This window comes from Molossus molossus, unplaced genomic scaffold (assembly GCF_014108415.1).
Source record: "Molossus molossus isolate mMolMol1 unplaced genomic scaffold, mMolMol1.p scaffold_m16_p_16, whole genome shotgun sequence".
Lineage (NCBI taxonomy): Eukaryota > Metazoa > Chordata > Mammalia > Chiroptera > Molossidae > Molossus > Molossus molossus.
The window spans coordinates 2958430-2982798 of record NW_023425351.1 but is presented as its reverse complement, the minus strand read 5'-3'; the positions used below and the strand labels follow the sequence as shown (position 1 = coordinate 2982798).

At 44.7% G+C, this 24369-nt stretch overlaps 1 protein-coding gene across 1 annotated transcript in view; it reads right to left on the bottom strand.

The window, feature by feature from the left end:
* CNBD1 (cyclic nucleotide binding domain containing 1) overlaps window positions 1-23493 on the bottom strand; it is a 196692-nt gene extending 173199 nt beyond the window's left edge. Inside the window, exons 1-4 of the mRNA XM_036263632.1 lie at window positions 23406-23493; window positions 17785-17857; window positions 13014-13127; window positions 7790-7948 (exon numbers count right to left, since the gene is read on the bottom strand). Coding sequence (XP_036119525.1) covers window positions 7790-7948; window positions 13014-13127; window positions 17785-17857; window positions 23406-23493 — 434 coding nt within the window. The remainder of the gene's footprint in view (window positions 1-7789; window positions 7949-13013; window positions 13128-17784; window positions 17858-23405) is intronic.
* Window positions 23494-24369: the final 876 nt, after the last annotated feature.

Below are 24369 nucleotides of genomic sequence, written 5' to 3'. Positions count from 1 at the left end.
ACTCGAACTGATTTGAAGACTATCTCAGCATTTCTGCAAGTGAATAATAAAAGGATGAAGAGTTACGTTCTGTGATTCATTAGAATGTTCACTGTGCATGTTCCAAATTATGCCTAGGCTGGGGCATCGATCGTACTTTTTTCTACAAAAGAATATTTATTTGTGTCCAGCGGTGCAGCTCAGGGGCTGAGCATTGACCCTGCACCAAGAGGTCTCCGGTTCGATTCCTGGTCAGGGCACATGCCCAGGTTGTGGGCCAGTAGGGGCATGCAAGAGGCGGCCAATCAGTGTCTTCTCTCATCAATGTTTCTATCTCTCTCCCCCTTTCACTTCCTTTCTCTAAAATCAATAAAGGAAAAACGTTTTTTTAAAGAATATTCATCTGCTATGTACATAGAGGGCTACAATCAGAATGCGTGCCACAACAATAAAAGTAAGTCCTTTACAAACATAAACTAGGATGGTCGATAGGTATCACTGTGTCTATACTATGAAACTTAAACAAAAACACATGCTTATTTATTAAGAACACCAACTCCATAATATTTTATAAATCAAATTTCAAATAAAAGCCACTAGCCAATTTTGACTTTGAATGGGAGATAAAATATTCTCCAGTACACTGTATAGATTATCTCCTGTCTCTTTTATTTTTTAGAAGATAAGATTAAAGACTATTTCTGACTGTTAATATCATTGCTGTTTCCTTAGGGGAGACACATGAACCCAAGAGGACACCTGAAGACACTCAGGTCAATATGGACACTGGCTTTCTGTCCATTAGACTCAGGGCTTCAGTAAAGATTAGTGACAAGTGAGGTGGTTATTCCCTAAACTGTCTACTGAATAATTAAAGGGACTGTAAATGACAAGCATAAGCACAAGTAACAAGGAAATAGGGGCAGAGATATAGCACAATGATTTGAAGATTGCTAAAAGAATAGATACTAAAAGTTCCCATCACCAGGGGAAAAAAAACAACTTTTCCTTTTACTTATCTTTTTAATGTGTTTCTAATGATTTTAGAGAGAGAGGAAGGGAGAAAAAGAGAGAGACATCAATGAGAGGGAACTATCGATGAGACAGAATCATGGACCAGCTGCTTCCCGCATGCCCCGCGCTGGGGATGGAGCCCACAACCTGGGCATGTGCCCTGACCAGGAATCGAACTGCCTCTTGGTACTCACTCAAGTGTGAGGACACTCAATCCACTGAACCACACTGGCCAGCTTCTGTAGTTTTTATATGAGATCATGGACGTTACCTAAAGTAGCTGTAATCATGTCACAATATGAGTGAGTCATTATGCGTACATATTAAACTTACCCGGTGCTACAGGTCAATATGTCTTTTTGTGTTTTTTTTTTATTATTTTTTTTATTTTTTATTATTATTTTTTTTTAATCCTCACCCGAGGACATTTTTCCATTTTTTTTTTTTTGTTGTTCAGATAGAGTGGGAGGGAGAGAGAGGAACAGAGAGAGAGAGAGAAACATCGACGTGAAAGGAACACATCGAGTGGCTGCCACCCACACGACCGACCAGGGCCGGGGACAAACTGCAACCGAGGTACGCGCCCTTAGCGGGAACCGAACCCGGGTCTCTCAGGACCGCAGGTCGACGCTCTAACCGCTGAGCCAAACCGGCCAGGGCCAGGTCAATATGTCTTAACAAAACGGAAAGAAAACACTTCAAATAAATTTTGCCCACTAATTTCCTTTAAGACTGAACTTGAAAAGAAAGAAAACAATGCTGTTTATAATATTCACAAATACATGAAAGCCGGGAAATTACCTCCAGAAAGCATAGAACCTGCGCGAAACCCCAGTGAGCTATCAAAGACTGAAATAAATGCAAGGTACACACCATGTTCCTGAATGAGAAACTCACTATTTGATAGACCTAATAAATTTCCAAAATTATAAAAATTATCTTACCAGATATCAAAGCACATCTGAAAGATATGTTATTTTTTAATCCACATAAAATTGCCATGAGACGAGACACATTTCAATGAAAGCATAGTTTGCCCAAATATTTAATAATTATTCAATGTGATCAAACTGCATCACAAACCAATAATTATGATTGAGAAGGAATAAGGTTAAATGATAATAGGAAGATATTGGGCAAAGAACTATACACTTTAAAAAAGCGTCCCTGGAGATTTTTAGAAGCCATAACTGCAGTACTGGATTGAGAACTCTGAATGAGATGGACACCTAGGGAAGGCCCAGCTACAGAGAAAATTAGTGAACAGGAAAATAGGGGCAAAGAACATACACAAACTGATACATTCCTATGGGAAGAAAAAAAGATTCTAACTTGAGGTGCAGAAATGACCAAGTCACCCAAGACAAGAAGTCTCAGCTTCACATGCTCATCTACATTGAGATAACGTAGATCTGAGTGCTGGCTGCATGTCGGTGTCCACACACCCTTCTGTTAGAACCCTCAGCCCCAGCGTGATGGGTCAGGAGGTGGGCCTTTGGGAGGTGCCTATGTCCTGAGGATGGAGCCTCAGGAATGGGATTAGTGTCCTTATAAAGAAACCCCAGCAAGCTCTCCCCCGTGGCCATGTGAGGACATCGCGAGAAGAGGCATCTGTGGTCCGGACTCTAGGGACGGACCCTGCAGCCGCTCGGCCATACAGCGCCCAGCTCACAGAGCTGTGAGAAAGAAATTGCTGCTGCTCAAGCCCCACAAGGTATACCTACTTTAAAAAATTCTTTTTACAAGAAATATTATAATAGAGGCTCTTTGCTTATTTCTAAACAATAGAACAAAGGTACCATTTTTATGTCCCCTTCAGCCCCCCTAATTTTTAAAAAATATTAGTCTATTTATTTATGACTGTGACCAAATAATAGTTTCTAAAACTCTAGTATAAAAGAGCACTGGCAACTTTGTAAACCAATGTCAATATACGATGAATAATTAATAGGTGTTATTTATTCATAAATTGCTAGGGAAATTTGCATATCCTTTCCTGGAGGAATAAAAAATGGGCTACTTTGTTCTTCCAAGCTTCTACTCAGCCGTAACAAGTACAGAGCAAAGCCGCCTAGACAACAACCTGTGGTGATCTCCAAACGCCTTGCACTGCTGCCTCCCAGGGAGCTGGCCCACAGGGCGGGGCCTCTCAGCATACGCCGGGGCTGTACGCAGGCAAGAGGAAGACACTGCTTCTGACACATGCGAGGGCCTTGAAGGGAGCTTCCCAGAAACGGTGATCCCACGAGGTTAGTACGTGTGCCCTTTTGACTGATTAGTGGACTGAGTATCAAGAGATAGAAATTTGCAGAAAATCATGCAACGGGTCATGGGAGGAGTTCAGTTCAAAACCAGTTCTTTCTGGCTCCAGAGCTCAGGTGTTCTGGAACACCTCAGATGGAACTGACCCTCTCTGCCCCACACCGCCCGAGACCAGCTCCTGTTCCGTCCTATTAACCTCCTGCCAAGGGTTCTAATCTCTGCCCTGCACTCACTGACCTCCTCGACACAAGTAATTCTCTCCTGTCTGTTCCTTTCTTTCTTTTTTTAATCCTCACCTGAGGATATGTTTTAATTGATCTTAGAGAGAGAAGAAGGGGGCAGAAAGAGAGAGGGATTGATTTACTGCCTACTGTGCATACCTGGAATGGGGCTCGAACCCGAAACCTCGGTATGCGCCCGGCCCAGGCGCATCCCCTTTCGGTGTAGGGGATGGCACTCCAGCTGACCGAACCACCGGCCCGGTGGCTCCCTTCCGTAGGCATGAAGGGTCACTGCTCCCATCAGAGATCCGGATCACTGCCAGCGTTCAGGCCATTCTGTAACCCGAGTTCCCTTTCCGTGTCAAATGGGGCCTCTCCTTCCGGAGCAGCTTCCTCCCAGTCAGCCCCGTCCTCCTCCGCACTCTGTTTCTAACCGAATTCCGAGCAGCACTGCGTTTGCCTCTCTGCATGCAGCCGTGCGGAGTGGCGATGCAGCCCTCGCCGTGCACCGTCTCGCCGGGAGACAGCAGTGCAGCGACCGCGTTGCATTTGGATTTTAAACAGCCTGAATCTAAACAGCAAACGGCTGTGCCCCCGGGACAATTCCCAAGTCGCTGCTGAGCGGAGGCTCTGCCTCGCTGCCGCTCTGCAACATGACGAGGCTCAGACGCCTGTTCTCTCCGAGGGAAACATCTTTAATTGGAGAAAGTAGGAGAAGAAAACAATTGGGCCAAGTTTTCTCAGAGGATCTGAAACTGCTTTTCACAGCTCACTTATGAGTTTATCCCTTCTCCTACTCTTGCCGCAACCCCACAGATACACAGGCATGTCGCTCTTTTTCAGAAATTAGTCGTTTATAAAGAAACCAGTTATTTTCACCAAAGCAATCCATAATGGCATTTTAAAAGCTGGTGGCATTACTGGCAATTCAGTCAAAGGCAAATATGTGACAGGGTTGGATGGTGTGCCCAGCATTCTCCTTGTTAGTGGTCAAGTTCAGCAAAAACGGTGACGTTTTCTGGACTGGCCATTGAAATTTACTCATGTCTTCAAAAGATAAAGAATATCACATTCTACACGTCATCTCAAACTCCCTGAAACAGAACTCCAGGCTCAGCCGTCTCTCAGCTAGACCGATTCCACGCAGCCAATGACAAGTCACCCCAAATTCCCTCCAAGCACCCACAGTCGACTCTCCACACACGAACCCCCCTAGTGCCAGTCACACCAAGACTGAAGACCCGCCACAGCCTGCAAGGCCCTGCGTGACCACCTGACCTGCCAGCCCCTTCCCGCCTGGGGCGCCTCGTCCGCACCCCTGTCCCCCTCACTCCAGCACTGACTCAACGCTGACCTTCTTGCTAATTTTTTTTTCAATTTGCAAAGCACGTTGCCATCCCTGGGCTCTTGCGCTTGTGTGTCCTCTGCCTGGAACTCACTTCTCAAAGGGATCTGACTGGTGAGCGCTCCCACCTCATGAAATCGCCGGGTCAGTGCCACCTTACCGAGAGGACGTCTCTGCTCCACCCCATAATGCCCTCTCCCCTCCGGGGCGTTAGCTCTTCTTAGCACCGACCGCCCGCTGCTGTGACACACGTGTGTCCATTCTCCCTCTCCCCCCGGGGAACGTCAGCTCCCCATGAGGGCAAAGACAGTGCGAGCTCCCACTGCAGTCCCAAACCGAGAATGCGGCCGGAAATAAGTGGGCATGCACGAGCACACCTTGAACTCATCAATGAAGGTGCAAAAAGTGAAATCAGTCAAAATTATTTAGAAATTAAAATTCCAAGTTATGTTTTCACTCATGGTTTCTAATGTTTATTTGTGAGTCATTTCCCCTCCTTCTGAAATACTGTCTTTTTGGAAATGTCATTCTTTACGAACTGCAGTTACCCTGGGTAAAACTGTCCACCGAGGTGTCTGCCCCTCAGCGTTCAGCCAAGGAGTGGGTACAAACACCCACACCCACTATATAATAATAATAATCTGACTCCCTGGAACCAAAATGTGAGCCCCACAGCCTCAGTCAAAACAGACCCAGTGCTGCCTCTGGAGAGCCCCCAGCGTGGGACATCATCCCCTGGGCATCACTCCAGTGACTCTGGGACATCAGCTCCTGGTCATCACTCCAGTGACTCTGGGACATCATCCCCTGGGCATCACTCCAGTGACTCTGGGACATCATCTCCTGGGCATCACTCCAGTGACTCTGGGACATCATCTCCTGGGCATCACTCCAGTGACTCTAGGACATCAGCTCCTGGGTATCACTCCAGTGACTCTGGGACATCATCTCCTGGGCATCACTCCAGTGACTCTAGGACATCAGCTCCTGGGTATCACTCCAGTGACTCTGGGATATCAGCTCCTGGGCATCACTCCAGTGACTCCGGGACATCATCTCCTGGGCATCACTCCAGTGACTCCGGGACATCATCTCCTGGGCATCACTCCAGTGACTCTAGGACATCAGCTCCTGGGTATCACTCCAGTGACTCTGGGATATCAGCTCCTGGGCATCACTCCAGTGAGTCTGGGACATCAGCTCCTGGGTATCACTCCAGTGACTCTGGGACATCAGCTCCTGGGCATCACTCTTCCACTTGGGAGCAGCCAATACTCTTGCATGGATTTCCCCTCTCTCCCCACCATTTCTTTTCAATTAACCAGAGCTGCTGAATTGCGGTAGAAAGTAAGAAATAATCAACACGATTAAGCCAAATCACACCAAATTATCAATGGGCAGTAGTTTCTTTATCTTGTCAGGCAATTTGCATTTCTTTAAAAAGAGCCTACTGCTATTCAAAATTAATTTTTTTGTTAAAATCACAGGCAGAATGACACAGTGGAGATTTTTAGAGAGTGTAAGGTAGCTGCTTTTGCAATGTATGCCCTGGTCAGTGTTGCTCACTAGTTAAAGCATGGGTCCACCCTCACACAGAAGGGTCAGGGGTTTGATTCCTGGTCAAGGGCATGTCCCTGGGTTGTAGGTTCTATCCCCGGCTCCAGTCAGAGCATGTATGCAAGGCAACCAATTGATGTTTCTCTCTCTCTCCTTACCCGCTTTGCACTCTCTCTAAAAATCAATGGGAAAAATACCCTTGGGTGAAGATGAACAGCAACAAGAACATGTTGTCATGTCATGAAGTAGTCCATCAGTCTGGTCATGGTTCAACGAGTCAGAGGTAAACAGAGGGCTACCCCTGACCACTTCCCATTGATAAACGGGTTTCAGTTGAACTACTTGTGTGTGTACATAAAGCACACAGCCTATTCCAAATGGGAGTAACAGGATCAGAAAGAGATTTATAATGTTACCATATATGGCTAACACACCCTAAGAAGACTATCTAATCCCCTCTCACTGAGTTTTGGGATGGGGACAAAACCAATGATTTGTTTCTAATCAACAGAACCTGGCCAAGGTCAGGTATCTGCAGGCCAATGGTCAGGCGACATGGATTTCATTTTAGCAGAATGAGAGAGAGAGCCCCAGCCTGGCTGGCTTTGATGATGGAAGCTTCCACGTTGTAGAAGGTCCTAACCAGGATCATGCAGCAAGGATCTGTGGGAGCCAGGAAGAGAGCAGGGGCCTCAGTTCCACAACCACATGGAACTGAATTCTGCCAATAACACAAGTGAACTTGGAAGACAACCTCATGCTCCAGAAAGGAACACACCTTGACTGAAGCCTGGGGGACACGAGCAGAGGACCTGGCCAAACTTTGTCCAGAGAGATAATAAACGTATGTTGTTTAAAGCCACTCAGTTGATGACAATTCATTACACAGCAACAGAAAACGAAGGCACTCATGTATGCAGGAAACAAGAAGATAAAAAGCATGTTCTGTAGAAGAACAAACATGAATTGTAGATTGAACTCATGCATTGCTCTTTTATTTACCCGCTTAGCTAGTGTGTACACCTCAAAGCAGCAATGTGAGGCTTTAATCAGAAATGTGGTGGAGAGAAGTGATAGCCTTGTGTGAACATTCAACCTCCGCACACTGGGCTCCTTCTCACGTGCTCCCTCTGTCCCTCCGTGGCTGCATCGCAACCACAGCACACTTCGCTGCAAACAACCCACTTCAAACAGATAAAAGGCCAGCCCGGCCGGTGTGGCTCAGTGCATTGAGCATCGTTCCACGCACTGAAAGTTGCTGGTTCGATTCCTGGTCAGGGCACAAACCCAGGTTCTGGCTTGATCCCCAGTGGGGGGGCGTGCAGAAGTCAGCGGATCCATGTTCTGCTCTCATATCAGTACTTCCCTCCCCCTAAAAATCAATTTTTAAAAAATCTCTAAAATTACTTACAATTTCTTTAGGATAGCCAGGAATTCTTCTACTTTCTCTTCAAATTTTTTGGGTGCATATGAATGGCCACCATGTACTTCTTTAATGTAGATGGCTATGTTGTGACTGTTGTCCTCAGATGGCTGGGATTGGCTTTCTTCTGTTTCCCCAGAGGGTTTTCTGAACAAGGAAACACAACATGTATGCTTTGCACACTGCCCGCAAAATACTGACGCGAACTGTTGGTTCATGGTCAAGAGTGGAAATGCACTCTTCTGAGATAATTTGACATTTTAATAATATCTTCCTTCCCAATGCCTTAGTTTTTTTGTTTGTTTGTTTGTTTGTTTTGTTAATCTTCACCTAAGGATATTTTTATTGATTTTAGAGACAGAGAAGAAGTGAGAGAGAGAAACATTGACATGGGAGAGAAACATCAACCCAGTACTTCCCATACACACCCAACCAGGGATGGGACCCACAACCTAGGTATGTGCCCTGACCAGGAATCGAACCACAACCTTTTTAGTGTATGGGATGACATTCCAAACAACTGAGCCTCCTGGCTGGGCTGTCTTGGTGTTTTTCAATCATCAGTAGTGCAGTTAAACATGTCACTCTGTTAAATCTAAACATTAGCATACATACAATATTTCCTACATACAGAATTTTAGTGGAGATGGTATCACTGTCTGACCTGATTGGAACATAACAAATTAATTGTTCATAATCTAGAAAAATGCTTCCAGTCAATGGTTAACACCCTGTCTTTACACATAAACACATGTTTTTCAGTGTGTGTGTGTTTAGCATCAATGTTATAAGTACTTTTTAAGAACTTGTGTTTCCAACTGATAAATTATGAACATTTTGAAAGCAGACAGCACACTTTATTCTTGTACTACATGAGTCACGTACATAAGTCCCCAAGGGATGTAAGAATGAATGACCATTTCTCATTCATTTTCCCAGCTCCAAACATTCCTATTAAGAGATCACTGAAAACCTAAGGGCAAAGAATCTAACAAATATGTCCATCCTTAAGAAAACATAGTGGAGGAGATGATTAGAAGAAAACAGAAACCAAAGATCATAGATTCGATGCCTTTGGTTATATACATGAGAACATTTGTTTAAAGAGAAGTTAAATACAATATAAACACTGCATGGAATGCAACAATGGTGTCAAAGAAGAAAGAACTGAGGCTGCAAAGTAGACAACCTGTATTTGCGGTGTTCAGGGGTTCCAGTGTGCGAGTGGCGGACCCAGGAGGAAACCAGAGCTGGGCCCTGAGGAGGCAGAGAAAGCCAGAGGTTAGAAAGGCAAAAGCCACAAATCATTCTGAGATGCTTCCTGTGGGCTGTCTTCACAGGGCCTTCTACTCCATCTGAAAGGGACTGGTCAGGTCCGGGCAAGCCCCTGGGGTAGGCGTCGGCATGGAAACAGGGAGGTAAAATGCAGCACACCCTTGCGGCAAGCGGGCACACACCCCATTCAGAAGCGAATCTGACTTCCCCAGGGGCCCCCGGCCCAGGGTTAGGGCCCTTGACATAGGCGACTCCATTTCAGATTTTGTTGTTGTGTTGTTCACAATCACATCATACATTAACACCTAACACATATTTGAGTCCTTAAATGTGCTGGCTACTCTGTTAGACATTATACACACCTATCTCCTTAACAGTAGCCGTGTGAGATAATTGACATTATCTTTCACTTATAAAATAAGGAAAATGCAGCCTCAGTTTGCATAATGTGTCTCACTGTTTATAGCTGGTAGAGCTGGAGAGAGTTCTTTAAATTTATCTAAAGACCACAGGATATTAAAGCTTAGTCGTGAAACACTGACCAGGAGTGTACAGAAAGGAGTCGCCTTAGCATAACTTATAAAGCTAAAATTAAAGCCAAAATCATTTCCCCTGCCCAGCCTTTCACAAAACCTCAGCCATTCCCTCCACGGAGTCCTAGACCCCTACCTAAAACTCAATCCCTAGTTACTCCTGTAAGCAGATTACAATACTAAGTACAATAACACCTGGCAGTGATGAGAATTCCGACATAAAGCAATGGGCTGTTGTCCTCCCTGGCCCTGATTCTCCAATGCAGATGGTATAACATGTTCTCATCTCCTGGAGAAGAGGAGGTTCATGGAGTGCACGGAAGGTGGAGGGAGAGATAGTGGACTTAGAGGCAGAAATGTGGAAAGGGAGGCCCCTGGACTCTCTCTGACATTTATCACATGTGCCCACGGCAGGAGGGCCCTGGAATTCCTGCCTTGTATCGGAACCTTAAGCCCACCAACAGATTCAAAATCATCCCCAAAGGTGCTTCAGAGACGGAAACCACCAGGAAATACCAAACCACCAAAACAACAGAAACAAGGGTGGCCACACTAATTGATTAATTATTGATAGATTGCTTACATTGTGCCTTATGTTCTTCAGGAAATGGTAGAAAACAATCCTCATCATTATATTTATGTAACAAAACTAGAAAAAACACAATATGTGTAGTCTAAAAAATCCAGTCATACAAAATTTAAAATCATGTTAGAAGAGGTTAATAAAGGACGTGTCCAAGCAGGCCAAGCAGGCAGGTGGTCTCAGGAGGTCAGGGACACTTTGAAGAAATATCTCTTTAACGTGGGTTTTCACAATTTATGAATGCTTATTATCTGTTTTCTCAATGACTATCATTTTCTTAAACTTCTCTTTTTTTTCTTCCAGAAATAAAATGATGTAAAGTTACATGATTAAAAAGTCTACACCTTTTCTTGTTGTTTAAAAAGGGTGACATTAAATTTTCTGAAGCAAACAACTCCGTGATTTGTTTAAATTGCTGTTAAGATTATATGTATTACTTCTTTGCTGTTGTCTAACCTGTTTGAAGAAAGGTAGAATTTTGTGACAGGTGGTATAAATCTACATAAATCACCGTCATCTAAAATCCATGATAATAATAAGAGCTGGGGCAGTTAAAAAGCTCCTTCAATGCCTGACTTTAAAGTGTGATATTAATATTTTGCTCTTTTTCTGAGCAAAAGCTGAGTGCAGTCAATGTTCAGAGACTATACCGAAGTCAGGTTGCTGCTTTTGGGTAAAACGAAACCTCAAATCCAAGTTTTCTATGTCCAAAGTCAGTGTTCTTTTTAAATAATGTGTCTGTGCATTAGATTTCCTACATCTGTGAATATGCCAAAAATTTGCCTTCTGTCTAGCTGATCCATGAATCAGATACGTTTTAGATAAAGATCAGGTCCCAAGCAGTCGTGGTCTCTTTCCTGTCCTGCACTCAGTTTCGCTCAAATGGAATTGCTCTCGCTGCGTCTCAGCCAGGCCTTCCATGTATGTTCGATCGTGTGGTATTGCTGCAAGTGGACCCAGTGGTTCACCCAGCATCTCTCTGCTCCCCTGGCGCCTGACCATCTTCCTTTAATCCTCAGCAAAGGTCCTGATATCAGACGTTCTCACAGCTGCCCTCAGTGAGGTGCCCTTCTGCAGAGTCCTCCTATTGTATCTGCCCCGTGACATGTGAATTACGGGGTGTTGACCACGACAACGTGTAACAGATAAAGGCTGTTGATGAGCAATTGTAACAGTGTAGGCATTTAGAGTCTGCTGCGATCCGTGTTTCCTGGTCGATCTCGCCCTGCCAGAGCCTCTGTGAGCCCGGGGCGCCACCCCCACAGCCTGGCATGTGCGGGCGCACCCCGTCACACGGGGGCCGGGGAGGCTGAGCTCGGAGAAGACACACTTTCCTCATATATTTTGTGAAATTTATTTTAATTCCGTTTAAAGTATTTTCACTGCTATTTTAGAGTAAATTTCTTTCTGGCTGGACATACAAACGTTTTGGATTTCTTTTATTTTTTAGGTATTTTTATTGATGTTTAGAGGGAAAGAAAGAAAGAGGTGGAGAGAGAGAAACATCCACGTGAGAGGAAAATACAGATCAACTGCCTCCAGAAACCTGGGCATGTGCACTGACCGGGAATCGAACCAGCAACCCCTTAGTGCACAGGATGACGCTCAGCCCACTGAGGCACCTGGCCAGGGCTGTTTGTATTTCTTAATAGTCACCTTACTGCCACATGAGAGGTAAAAGCATAATTGAACTTTGACTGTGAGACACGGATACTGAATTTCATCAAATGTCCTTTCATCATCTCCAGATAGAATCATATAGTTTCTCTTTGGGCTGCTAATATTATAAAATTATAATACTGGCTTTTTTAATGTTGAGCATTCTTTTTTCCTTTTATTGATTTTAGAGAAAGAAAGGAAGTAAGAAGGAGAGAGAGATAGAAACATCGATGAGAGAGAACATCAACTGGCTGCCTCCTGCACGCCCCCCACTGGGGATCGGGCCCACAACCTGGGCATGTGCCCTGACCAGGAATCAAACCAGCGACCTCCTGGTGCAGGGTCGATGCTCAACTACTGAGCCACACCAGCCGGGTTAATGTTGAGCATTCTTTACACTCATAAGATGAAGCCAACTTAACTATGATGTACAAATCTGCTAATACATTATTTCATTTGCTAATATTTTATTTTGTATGTTTGCCTATAGTCATAATCAAAATTGGTATGTCTTATGTATGAAATTTTGATATCAGAGTTATATGTTCATGGCAAACTTACAACCTACTTTTCATTGTGTATATTCCTGGATAATTAAATTGCATAGAAATTACTTTTTCTTAAAAGAAACTTTTAATGATATCACTTGAGCTGAGTTTTGTTTTGTTTTTTTTTTGGGGGGGGGTTCATTTTTATTTTTGTTCTTTTTTGCCTCAAACTATATTTTTGAAGAGTGCTTCTCAAATTTTTCTATTTCTAGCATCATTTTTTAAATATTCTATCTTCTTGAATAAATTTAGTGCATTTTTTAAGAAAACTAACTAATAACATTTAGATTATCAAATTCACCTCATTAAATAAAGTATTATGTCATAATTTACAATGTCCTTAGTTTTCTCTGTATCATTTATTGGATTATCTTTCTCATTCCTAATAGTATTTTCACTTACTATGTTTATTAGACAAGGCTAGTTATTTATTTATGTTAATGATAATACTCAGGAAGTAACACACATTTATTAGTCCCAATAATCATACCACGTCATTAAAACTCCTGCAAAATGACCTCATGATCCTCGCTTCCCCGCGGTCTCTGCCCCCCTGCTGCTCCCCGCACCTACACACACGTGTCAAGCCCCCTTGCAAAAGCAGACATCATTACCTTTTCCCCTCCTGTTTGGGGAGCTTGGGGAGTCTGGTTTTCCTCTGCAGGAATATTTTAGGATATTGCCTTATAAACTCATTGTGAGCTGACAGGATACTCAAAGAACTCCGGCTTCAAAAAGAGAGAGAAAGAGGAAAAGAAATTAAATTGTAAATAGATTAGATAATAGCTTCCAAGGGGAAGATTTTTAATTCAGTACATACAACTTAATTCTATACTATTTAGTGTAAGAAGCAAATAACAACAATGTGGAACAAACATTTTATGCTTTAAAAATACCCACTATAGACATTGTCTGTACTGTGCTTCAGAGAAATCGTTCAAGAATGTCAGATGTATGGCAGTCAAAGTAAAAATGTTCCTTTTAAGTTGAAGCTTTTTAAACATAAATGTCTGTCAGCGGGTCTCAACTTGTGAGTCGTGACCTCTTCAGGGATCGAACAACCCTTTCATAGGAGTCGCCTAAGACATAACAGTAGTAAAATTACAGTTATGAAGTAGCAACAAAAATAATTTGATGGTTGGGGGGTCACCACAACATGAGGAGCTGCATTAAAGGGTCACGGCATCAGGAAGGCTGAGAACCACAGAATTAAAGTCTTGTATAGAACATAGCAGACAATTAAAATTTCTCCAAAATGATCAGCATACAGCTTACATCACTGGAAAGCGCATTTCCCTGGACCTCCGCAATGACCATCTGACGCACTGTTTCTAGGAAAGACCAGCATTGCCCAAACCCAGCGATCACTGGGACCATCGGGGACGCTTTGTTTAAGTGGTGCTTTTCTTGTGGAAGCAAGAGCTCCAAGCCTGGAGTCTGGGGCTTCTCTACCTTAAATCCCCCCACCCCAGGTGGTGCCTATTGGCAGCCAAGCATCAACCCACTGCAGATTTTAAAATGTCAGCAAGATCCACTGTCATTCAGGGTCAGGTAATGACATTTGCTTTTGGAATATCTGCCTCATTCAATTTTCCATTGACAACCACTACAAAAGGTTGGTTGATTTTTTTTTTTTTTTTATCCTCACCCGAGGATATTTTTCCATTTTTTGTACAGATAGAGTGGGAGGGAGAGAGAGGAAGGGAGAGAGAGAGAGAAACATCGATGTGAAGGGACACATCGAGTGGCTGCCACCCGCACGACCAACCAGGGCCGGGGACAAACTGCAACCCAAGTACGTGCCCTTAGCGGGAACCGAACCCGGGTCTCTCCGGACCGCAGGCTGACGCTCTAACCGCTGGACCAAACTGGCCGGGGCAGGTTGGTTGATTTTAAAAATGCCAAACAGCCTGGCATGGCTCAGTGGTTGGGCATCAACCCTGCACCAATAGGTCACCAATTTGATCCCTGGTCAGGGCAATTGCCCAGGTTGTGGGCCTGATCCCCAGTGGGGGACATGCAGGAGGCGGTCAATCTATGTTCTTTCTTTCTTTCTTTTTTTTTTTTATCCTTGCCAGAGTACATATTTTGCATTTATCTTCAGATAGAGGGGGAGGAAAAGAGGGGGAAAGAGAGAAAAACATTGATGTGAGACAGACACATTGACTAGTGGCCACCCACAAGACCCCAGTTCACGACCCCAACCAGGGCCAGGGACAAACTGCAACCAAGGTACGTGCCCTTAGTGGGAACCGAACCCGGGTCTCTCTGGTCCGCAGGCCAACGCTCTAACCGCTGAGCCAAACCGGCCAGGACAATCAATGTTCTTTCTCATCAGTGTTTCTATCTCTCTCTCTCCCTTACTCTCTCTAAAATCAATAAAGACAAAAACTTTAAAACAAAAAAAATTATTTAAAAAAATAATAGTAAATAAATAAAAATGCCAAACAATTCATCTTGCCAGCTTATTTCAATAATTATCAGAATTAACCACACTGAAAATTTAACACTGATAAACATCTTCATCAATATTTGCTCATAGCAGTGAATGTAAAAATTTCTAAGAGAAAACATTTCTTATTTTATTGTCAATGTAAACAGTAACAACACAAGTAAAATATTTATAAGGTGTTTTTTCTTTTTTCTCTTGACCAAAGCTCCTAAAACACTGTATTAATTCTTTGCAAATAGTATATATTTTAAGAAGATTGTTAAACTTAATTTGACCTAATTGATTCAGATAATGCAGTGTGCATATAATTTAATTTGATATTAGACACTTTCATTCTTACTCTTTTTTGTAAATGTTTTGTATTGATTTTTAGAGACAGAGGAAGGCAGAGGGAGAGAGAGAGAGAAAAAAAAAATCAATGTGAGAGGAAACCATCGATCAGTTGCCTCCCATATGCACCCTGACCAGGGATGGAACCCAAACCTGTTTATGTGCCGTGACTGAGAATTGAACCAGTGACCCTTCAGTTCACAGGACAATGCTCAACCACTGAGCCACACCAGCCAGGGCCTCATTCCTACTCTTACATTATAGAGATACCAAGAACTCACTCCTTTTAAATTCAACCACTGCCCTGGTCGGTTTGGCTCAGTGGTTAGAGCATTGGCCCGCAGACCGGAGAGGCCCGGGTTCGGTTCCTGCTAAGGCCATATACCTCGGTTGCAGTTTGTCCCTGGCTCTGGTTGGGGTCATGTGGGTGGCAGCCACTTAATGTGTCTCTCTCACGTCAATGTTTCTCTCTCTCCCTCCCTCTCTGTCTAAAGGTAAATGCAAAATGTCCTCAGGTAAGGATAAAAAATAAAAATAAAAAATAAATAAATAAAGTAAATCCAACCACTGATATCACTGGAAGCTTTTCCAAGATCTTTTTTTTTCCATTTGGAAATGAGGTTCTTCAGTCATGAGTTTTACACACTTACCTGTTATATATTAGGAGCTTGTTATGTGCAACACACTGCACTAACCTCTTTACATTGTCTCTGTCTCTCTGTAAATTTATATAACCCGACAGGGCTGGTATACTTTCTGTCCATTCCATCCCAACAGAAACTAAAAACTCAGTAATTTGCTTAATTCATGTAACTAGGAACCACAGGCTGCAGAGTACTAATGAAAACTGAATTGATTTCAAACCCATTCTCTTAACCTTCTAGGTAGATTCGCCCCCTCCCCCTAAACAATAAAACATGTCAGTTCCCACTACACACCAGGCATGACAGGCTGTTTCCATGTATCGGATTGTTTCACCCTAACACAGACATGATCTGACACTCTTGTCTTCCCATTTTGTAGACAAGGAAACTGGGGCCCCGCAGCTGGGAAACGGCGGGGCCAGGATCCAGACCAGGCACCCCGACTGCAGGGGGCCAGGCCAGGCTCCTTCCCGCGGCCGACGCACTGCGCATGAGCAGAGGCGGGCGTGGGAGAGGGAAAGTCATTCTGGGGAGACATCCCGGGAATGTCCAAGAAGCACCCCCTCCTCGTGTTCTCTGGGAGCAGCGGAGGGTGGATGGAAACTCAGAAATGATTTGAAGTGGGGAGGAGGCCCTGGCGCAGAACCGTGGTGAAGGAGAAGACGCCTGGACACTTGGGCATGTTCCCAGCAGCCCGTGGAGGACGAGGCAAGGTCCTTCCTCTGTGCGGGGAGGCTGGAGGGTGGATGGGCACGCATGATACTGAAAAAACTAACTAGTTTTATAACTTCAAAACTCCAACTTGGGCTAAGGAGTTGGCAAAAACAGAGGTTTTCAAAAATTATATTTTCAAGTACAACGTATCTCAGGAATCCTGACTTTGAGCCATGATAGTTCCAGTTCTTTGGCCTTATTAGATGTCATCTACTCATCATCTGTGAGCTCAGGATTTGTGGTTTCAACCATTCTGCTCTGTTTCAGGGGGCAGATTATGCTCAGGGACTGATTCTGTCTTTGCCAGCAATTGATTTATCACAGGTTTGCTGTAGGAATTGGAATAATTTCACAAGCCAATAGTCTCAAGACAGTATCTCTTAATAAACCAGTACAGACATAGCATAGTCCAGACAAATGACAGATCAGTCACACCACTGCTCCAGGCAAGGGGAGACAAAAGGAAGAAAGTCCGTATTTGACAGAGGTGGACCTTTTGTAGGAGTGGGTTACTGGGGGACCCACTTCACCTGACTTCCAGCTGCAAGCTCCAAATCAAAGTCCCTTGTTGCTAGGTCATGTTGCTAGGCAACCAAGGCGGGTGGGCCGGCTGCTAGGGGTATCATCCCAGGACTGGTGCTCGGTTTAGAGCCACTGCCCACCAAAGGGTCGGTCATCTTGGCCACAGCAGGAGCAAATGTCTCCAGGTGTCCCCAGAGGGTTTAGGTCAGCAGACCTTGGTCTCAAGGTCTCCCCGCCATAGTTGCTGTTCTACCTGGTCTATGGCTGAGCCCAAGCTGTCCCCTCAGCACCCCGCCCCTGGGTGCTTCTCCCCAGCAACAGCAGGTGAGGTGTCCGGACACAATTCTCAAGACAACCTTTTTGGTCTTTGTCATTAACTGGTGGACTAAAACAACTTCTGTTAAGTCGTAAACAGGTGGATTAGAAATCACGTCAAATGAATACACAGCACATTGAAAGCTTTCTGCCCCCCGACTGCGGTCTCAGTGCAGAAAGGGCCCAGCGAGGCACGAGTCGTGTTCGTGCCGCATGGAATTGTGCCCCAGAGATATGACATATATGCTCTGTGCCTTTAATCTGGAGAAATATCCTCCCGGTTTTCAAATGTATCATCTGTGTGGTAAATCAGGCATCTGTGAGAGTCAACAATGGTTTGTTTCATACTTTACCCGTGAAACATACACACCAATATTCACTCGAGTGACAGAAATGCATGACTCTTACCTGTCCTGCTGTCTGACCACGTGGCTTAATGCATTCAACTGATCATAATCAATGTGCTTAGGCATTTTCAAGTCTGCAAAAAAAATAATAAATCAATTGAAAATGCAGGCATTTCCTGTAACTGTATTAACCAGGGGTGTAAATGGAGTTTAACTGCACACACCCATCACAAGAAAAGAATGCCATGCCTATAAACGTGAGGCACTAACCATCTTTGACGCACAAGCACAATTGGAAAGTGTGACTAAAACGAGGAAAGAATTCAGTGTTTTTCACTGAGTCAAATTTGTCTGGCATTGTTTGTCTGACTCAAGTAAATGCTGGAGTTTTTACCAGTCGTATAATGTCACTCCTCGGGAAGTAAGCCTTTCAGGATCCCTAGCAAACACCTATGGATGAGAACTGGCTCCCAAAACCCAGACCAGCCAATCCAAAACAGAGTTTTCCTAAGGTCTGCCTCTGTGTCTCTCCCTGGAAGCCCGGTCACTTTGATTGGATCCCATGCAGGTCCCCACCCTTGGCTAGCCCCCTCCAGAGCACCTGCAGTGGCTAGATCCAGTATGCATCTTTCTGAAGCTCGAGGGCAAGCAGATCACACAAGATCCTGTAAGAGCAGGAAGACGGTCACCACAGCCCAGAGGCGACCCAGCTCTGATTGCCCCGCCTGGCCAGAGGGAAGGGTGTCCTCCGGAGGGAGCGAGGGAAGACAGCGGAAGACGACAGCATCTCACGCTGGCCACGCACCTCCCGCCCCCAGGAAAGTGCGCCCCACGAGGAAGGCCGAGAACCGAGAACGGGAAGCAGAGATGGGCACCCACCGCAGCACCCCTCCCTGGGGGAGAGGCTCTGAGCACAGCAGCAGCTTCGTGTGCTTCCAAAACTTTTAAAAATGTATTTAATTGACCACATCCCAACTATGAAGACTTGGTGTTTGACATGTCCAAATGCATACATTTTCATTTTGGTGACTGAACCATGAAATCAGACATTTTTAAGCCTTTAGTGATCTAAAAATCAATAATCAATAACAGATACCACCTTTCCAAATATGAAATTCAAATAAGGGAAATTTAAAGAGAAAACTGATTGTTACCCATATAAATCACACCATTTAATCAGTCTGAAAGTACTAATTACATGATTTTGGCATTTTTCTTATCTACATTACTCAGTTAAGCCTTCAAAACAAAAAATTGCCTAATTGCATTTTAGTGTTATATGGACTAAATTTTTTTTTTTTTTTTTTTTTTTTTTGGTACGTGCCCCTAGTGGGAACCGAACCCGAGTCTCTGGTTCGCAGGCCAAGGCTCCAACCGCTGAGCCCAACCAGCCAGGGCTGGACTAATTATTTAAATGAGGCATGTTACAGCTGGATTATATCAAAAATACTTTCTGTGCACTAATTTTTCTGAAATAGATTATGTAAAACCATAATGACAGCAGACTTTTAGACACATGGATGAAGAAGAGACTTCTACCAACTATTGGTTGAGTCCATTTTCCTGACCTTGTTTAGTGCAGAGTCAAAATAGCCCTGGTGACCAGTGTGGACAGGAAAGGAGGAAGGTGCCATAGAGATTTGGAAAAAGGTTTAGCATTTCTGACTGCAAAGGGGAGCTTTAGCTCTGGCCAGGCGGCTCAGTTGAAATGTCATCTGCACACCAAAAGGTTACTGGTTTGATTCCCGGTCAGGGCAGATACCTAGGTTGTGAGTTTGATCCCCAGTCTGGGGGCATATGGGAGACAACTGATCAATGTTTCTCGCTCTCTAAAAAAAAAATAAATAAAAACATATCCTGGGTGAGGATTTAAAAAAAAAGAAAGAAAGAGAGCTTTAAAACATACATATCTTCATCCTTCAGCTAAAACAACCTACAAAAAAATAAAAATAAATATCACAGGATGGACGTTGTAAGTCTAACAAAGAACAGAAAAATTGAAAATTCACTTTGCCTGAGAAAAGTGATGGCCCTTGAGGGTAAGACTTTACTCTGGGCTTGGAACAGCCCCAGCAACTCAAAGCCAGAATAGGCAACATAGTGCTCAGTGCCGAGAAGGACACTTGGCAACTCACTGAACATTTCCTCTTCACTGATCCTCCAAGAGGTTTCTGTCTCAAGGGTCTTCATATAAAGAGTGTGGAGCAACACAATGAATCTTGTCTTTAAAACAGTTTCACTAAGAAGAAAAAGGCCAAAAGATTGCAACATGACATTGTAACTTTGTAAAGACCAGAGCTGAGTTGGTGATCAAATTAATATGGGGATAAAGTTTAAAGCAGTGGTTCTCACCCTATGGTTCACAACTCCTTTGGGAGTTGAACGACCCTATCACAGGGGTCATTTAAGACCATCAGAAAGCACATATTTCCGAGGTCTTAGGAACCGAGACACCGCTCCTCTATCCATCTCCAGGTGGGTCCGCCCACATGCAGATATGCCCACATACAGATACACCCTCATACAAGTACCCAGCATGATGACATCATCGCACTAACCCTATCACATACACCCCGTACAAATACAGGTGCATGTGACAGGGTTGGTGCCATAGTGTACTGATGTGGACCAGTCACACATGTGTAGAGAGCAGCTACTGTGTATAAAGCAGCTACTCTGTTAAAAGCAGCTACTGTGTTGAAAGCAGCAGTATTGGAGGTAAAATGACACTTCATGAATTATAATTACTGGATAAATGTAAAATCATGTACTGTAAAATCATCAACTACTGCAATATATATCTATATGTGTGTGTATATATACACACATATATATGTAAGTGACGCAAGAAGTTCCCCTGCTCTGTGTGCCTGAGAGTCTGAATTTCATGGCAAGGACACAGGACTGGAAGGAAGTCGGTGGGCGGGCGATGTGGTCTCTGACTCCCAGCAGAGGGCCTGCGTAGGCGGCGTGCACAATGCCAGCAAGCCCAGACTTGGTGGGCCGGGTGGCAGGTGCGGGGCATTGTGGGCACTGGGGAAGGAGGCAGAGGCTGCTGTTTTCTGGGCAGAGAACTCATTACATGGGGCACTCTAAAGAGTCTCTGCTCCTGGACAGCTGTGTGAACCACTGCAGGAACCCTCAGCCTCACTATCCTTAACTGTGAAACGGACTGTGTATTTTCCTGTTGCTGTGGCTTAAATCAACACAAAAGCATTATCTTCAGTTCTGGGAGTCAGAAATCTGAACCCGGTCTCACGGGGCTAAAAGGGAGGTAGGTGTCAGAAGGGCTGATTCCTTCCAGAAGTCTCGGGGGGAGAGTCTACATCTTTGCTTTATCCACCCTCTCGGGGCACCCCAACTCCTTGGCTTGTGTCCCCCATCTTCCTTTTACAAAGCCAGCAATGGCCAGTGGACTTGTGTCCCCCAAAATCACTTGCCTCCCATGCCTCCCTCTTCCACAGAGCAGGAAGGACCCTTAAGTCCTGTAATGCGGGACCTGTCCCTGCGCCACCTGCATGCAGCAGAGGGCAGCCCCAGGTTCAGGGACTAGGAAGGGCTGTCAGTGGGGACCAGAACCTCCACCCTCCTCCGACGGTCCTCCAGCGTTCCTGTGAGAAACGAGGAAATGACGTCAGCGTGGATGGTCCCAGAGGAACGGTCCTCACATGTCAAATGTGTGTGCAAGGCAGCCCGGGCTCATTAAACGGAACCTAGGTAACCTCATCCCAATAAACAAGGACGTGACTAGTGGCTGTTTCCTCAAGGTCCTTAGCTGCACCCTCCTATGTACACCCAGTTCATCTGAATCACCCCAAGGTGATCGCTCCTTGATAATTCCGGTCCAGTCATATTGCAGGTTGAAAGCAACCTCACGTCCGCTTTCCCAGACCATTTTTCTGCAGGGACCAACAGAGTTTGCTGAGGGAAACAGTAGACTTGCTAGAATTAGCACAAAGACACAGCTACTAAGCAAGCAGGACACGTCTCCAAAGAGAAGTCTCAGACACAGAGCATCAAGCCAGAGCCTCTGCAGTGGCCGTCTGGGCTGGCAGCTTCCATTAGCTCTGTTCAGTTCTGAGATCCAGACTGACCCTGATTTCTCCTCTTTTAATCACTTCACACACATGGAGTGGCCTTGGAAGACACTAGGGCGGATAGCAAGCATCTCGTCCCAGCGATTCTAAATTAATTTGGTCTTTTCACTCCTAGCTACTGCATTTCCTCCACTCCTAAAAAAAAAAAAACTCCTAAGGGTAACTTTTCTTTTTCACAAATAAAACCTGTACACTAGGAGCTGTGGTTTGGGGCAAAATTACATGTAATCCTTATTCCAACTCGCACTGAGATACAAAACATTGACTATGTACAAAATGTTTTCACAATAATAAAAACATTAAAAAAGTAACATGTAGAAAATAATTTGCTTTAACACAAGAACTTTGTCCAACATTGTTCAAAACCTAACATACCACCCTGCCCGTGTGGCTCAGTGGGTGAGCATTGACCCTGCACCAAGAGGTCACCAGTTTCATTCCCAGCCTAGGATGCAGGCCCGATCCCCAGTGCAGGGCACGCAGGAGGCAGCCAATCGATGTTCTCTCTCCTTGATGTTTCTCTCTCTCTCTCCCTCTCTCTTTCTCAAAAAAAAAAAAAAAATCAACAAAGAAAACTAAAATTTACAACTTAAGTGTACCTCTTCAGGGTTCAATAGCTGCCTGAAACACCTTTTACTGGAGATTATGATCACTAATTTGAAAAGCTACACATTTAGTAGAGCTAACCCAACTCTCACAGGAAGATAAAAGAAGAGATGTGTTAGCATCTTCAGTCAATAGTATAAATTTACCCTGCTATGAAAATAGTGACATATTCAAAAAAGTGATGTTCAATAAAGTAGATGCTTTATCTCATATTGCATATGAATTCCCTTATTATTCATTTATTTCATATTCAATAAAGTAAATGCTTTTTTAAAGTAGAAAGGGTCACAATTGTTAGCTTCGTTGCCTAAAAAATTTTAAATCTCAGCTATCACTAGGACTGCCGCAGATCATTAATTCAGTCCATTGGTAATCAAATAACAGATCTATGATTGCAATAGCTATGACAAGAAGTCTTGAGAAAAATGCCCCAGGTTTAGACCGACTCTATAAAATAAGGAAATACTGTCAATTGTATAAACTTCAAAATATTTAACTTTATATTTATAGTACCTATGATACTGTAAATCAATGACTACAGAATAAAATGAAATGGGAATAAATTTCAGAGCAAGAATGATGGGAATTATCTTTTTCTGTCCTTGAAAATTAAATGTGAAAATTAAATGTGAATTCGCTCCCGAAGGCGGCGAGACCCAGTCCTGTAGTCACCAAAAACCTGCCAGTACCGAGGGGCCAGTCAGCGGGGACCCCTGTGACTGCTCCAGACATTTGTGCTCTGTGCTCTCTAGCAGTGGGTGTCACCGGGAGCCCTCACAGTTCCCACAGACCCTCATTCCGCAAAGGAGAAGACCAGAGACCTAGAAAACTGAAATAACCTTGGGAGGATGAGCACAGGTTGGATTTTCCGCTAATAAACTGTCCATACGGTTGCCGAGGTCCCCACCAACCCCCGAGACCCCGTTCCTGCGTCTGGGACAGGCGCCCGGAGACCAAGCAGACCCAGGAGGCCGCTCACCCGGCACGCTGCGGGGCGGAGGTGGGCCCACGCTGCTGATGGCCTTCATGTGGGACAGGATAGCCGAGCAGAGGGAAGACACGGGCATCCTGACGGCACACAGGCCGCAGAGCAGCGCCACTGCGAGCCCCTGACTTTCCCTTGAACCGTAAAGACAGAACCCCGAGGGCGCCCCTGATAGGCTGGGCCCTTCTGAACCTCCCCTCGAGGTTCTCAGACAATGTGCGTGGTTTCCAGGGGATACGGGGAGGGGCTTCTGGGAGCTGCCGTGGCGGTGGGGGTGGAGGAAGTGATAACCCACAGGGCAGACAGAACAGAATCAACGGCGGGGGCGTCCGATGAATGGAGTAGGAAGAATTCCTGTCACTGCTCCTTGGTAGACTAGAGAACCCTGTCCCTTCCCTGCCTATTAAGATTCACACTGGGTCTCAGACCCTTTTCTAGCAGCTGCTACAGAATATTTCTACACAGGGTAAAACACCCTTCTAGTTACCATACACAACCAACTCAGCCCTGCTGATAATCCAGCGAATTCTGCTGGAGTGTGGTACTCACTGTGGGTGAGCATGTGGGTGAGCTCTGCGGCTGGTCACCACCACCGAGAGCCTTCGCATCTATTTCCTGGCCTCACAACGGGATTAGGTCACCCACAAAAGGACTGCCACTGTCCCTAGAGCCAGACAGACTCTGTCCGCACACCGCCTGGAAACAGGAACGACCCAAACGCAAGATGTCAGTTGTAGTGCAGAAGGAACACATGGATCTTGCCACAGGCCTATTAAACTGCCTCTGTCCATTGGTTAGAGGGTCATCCTTGTGCTGGCCTGTTCTTACCACTTCATCCTGATTAAATAAACAAAAGGCCGACTATGGAGCTTTCAGAGGCGACCTGAGGAAGGACCAGCCGGCCTGTACTCCTCTAAATGAATTTGTCCTCTAAGCGAATTTGTTAGTTTTTAGAACT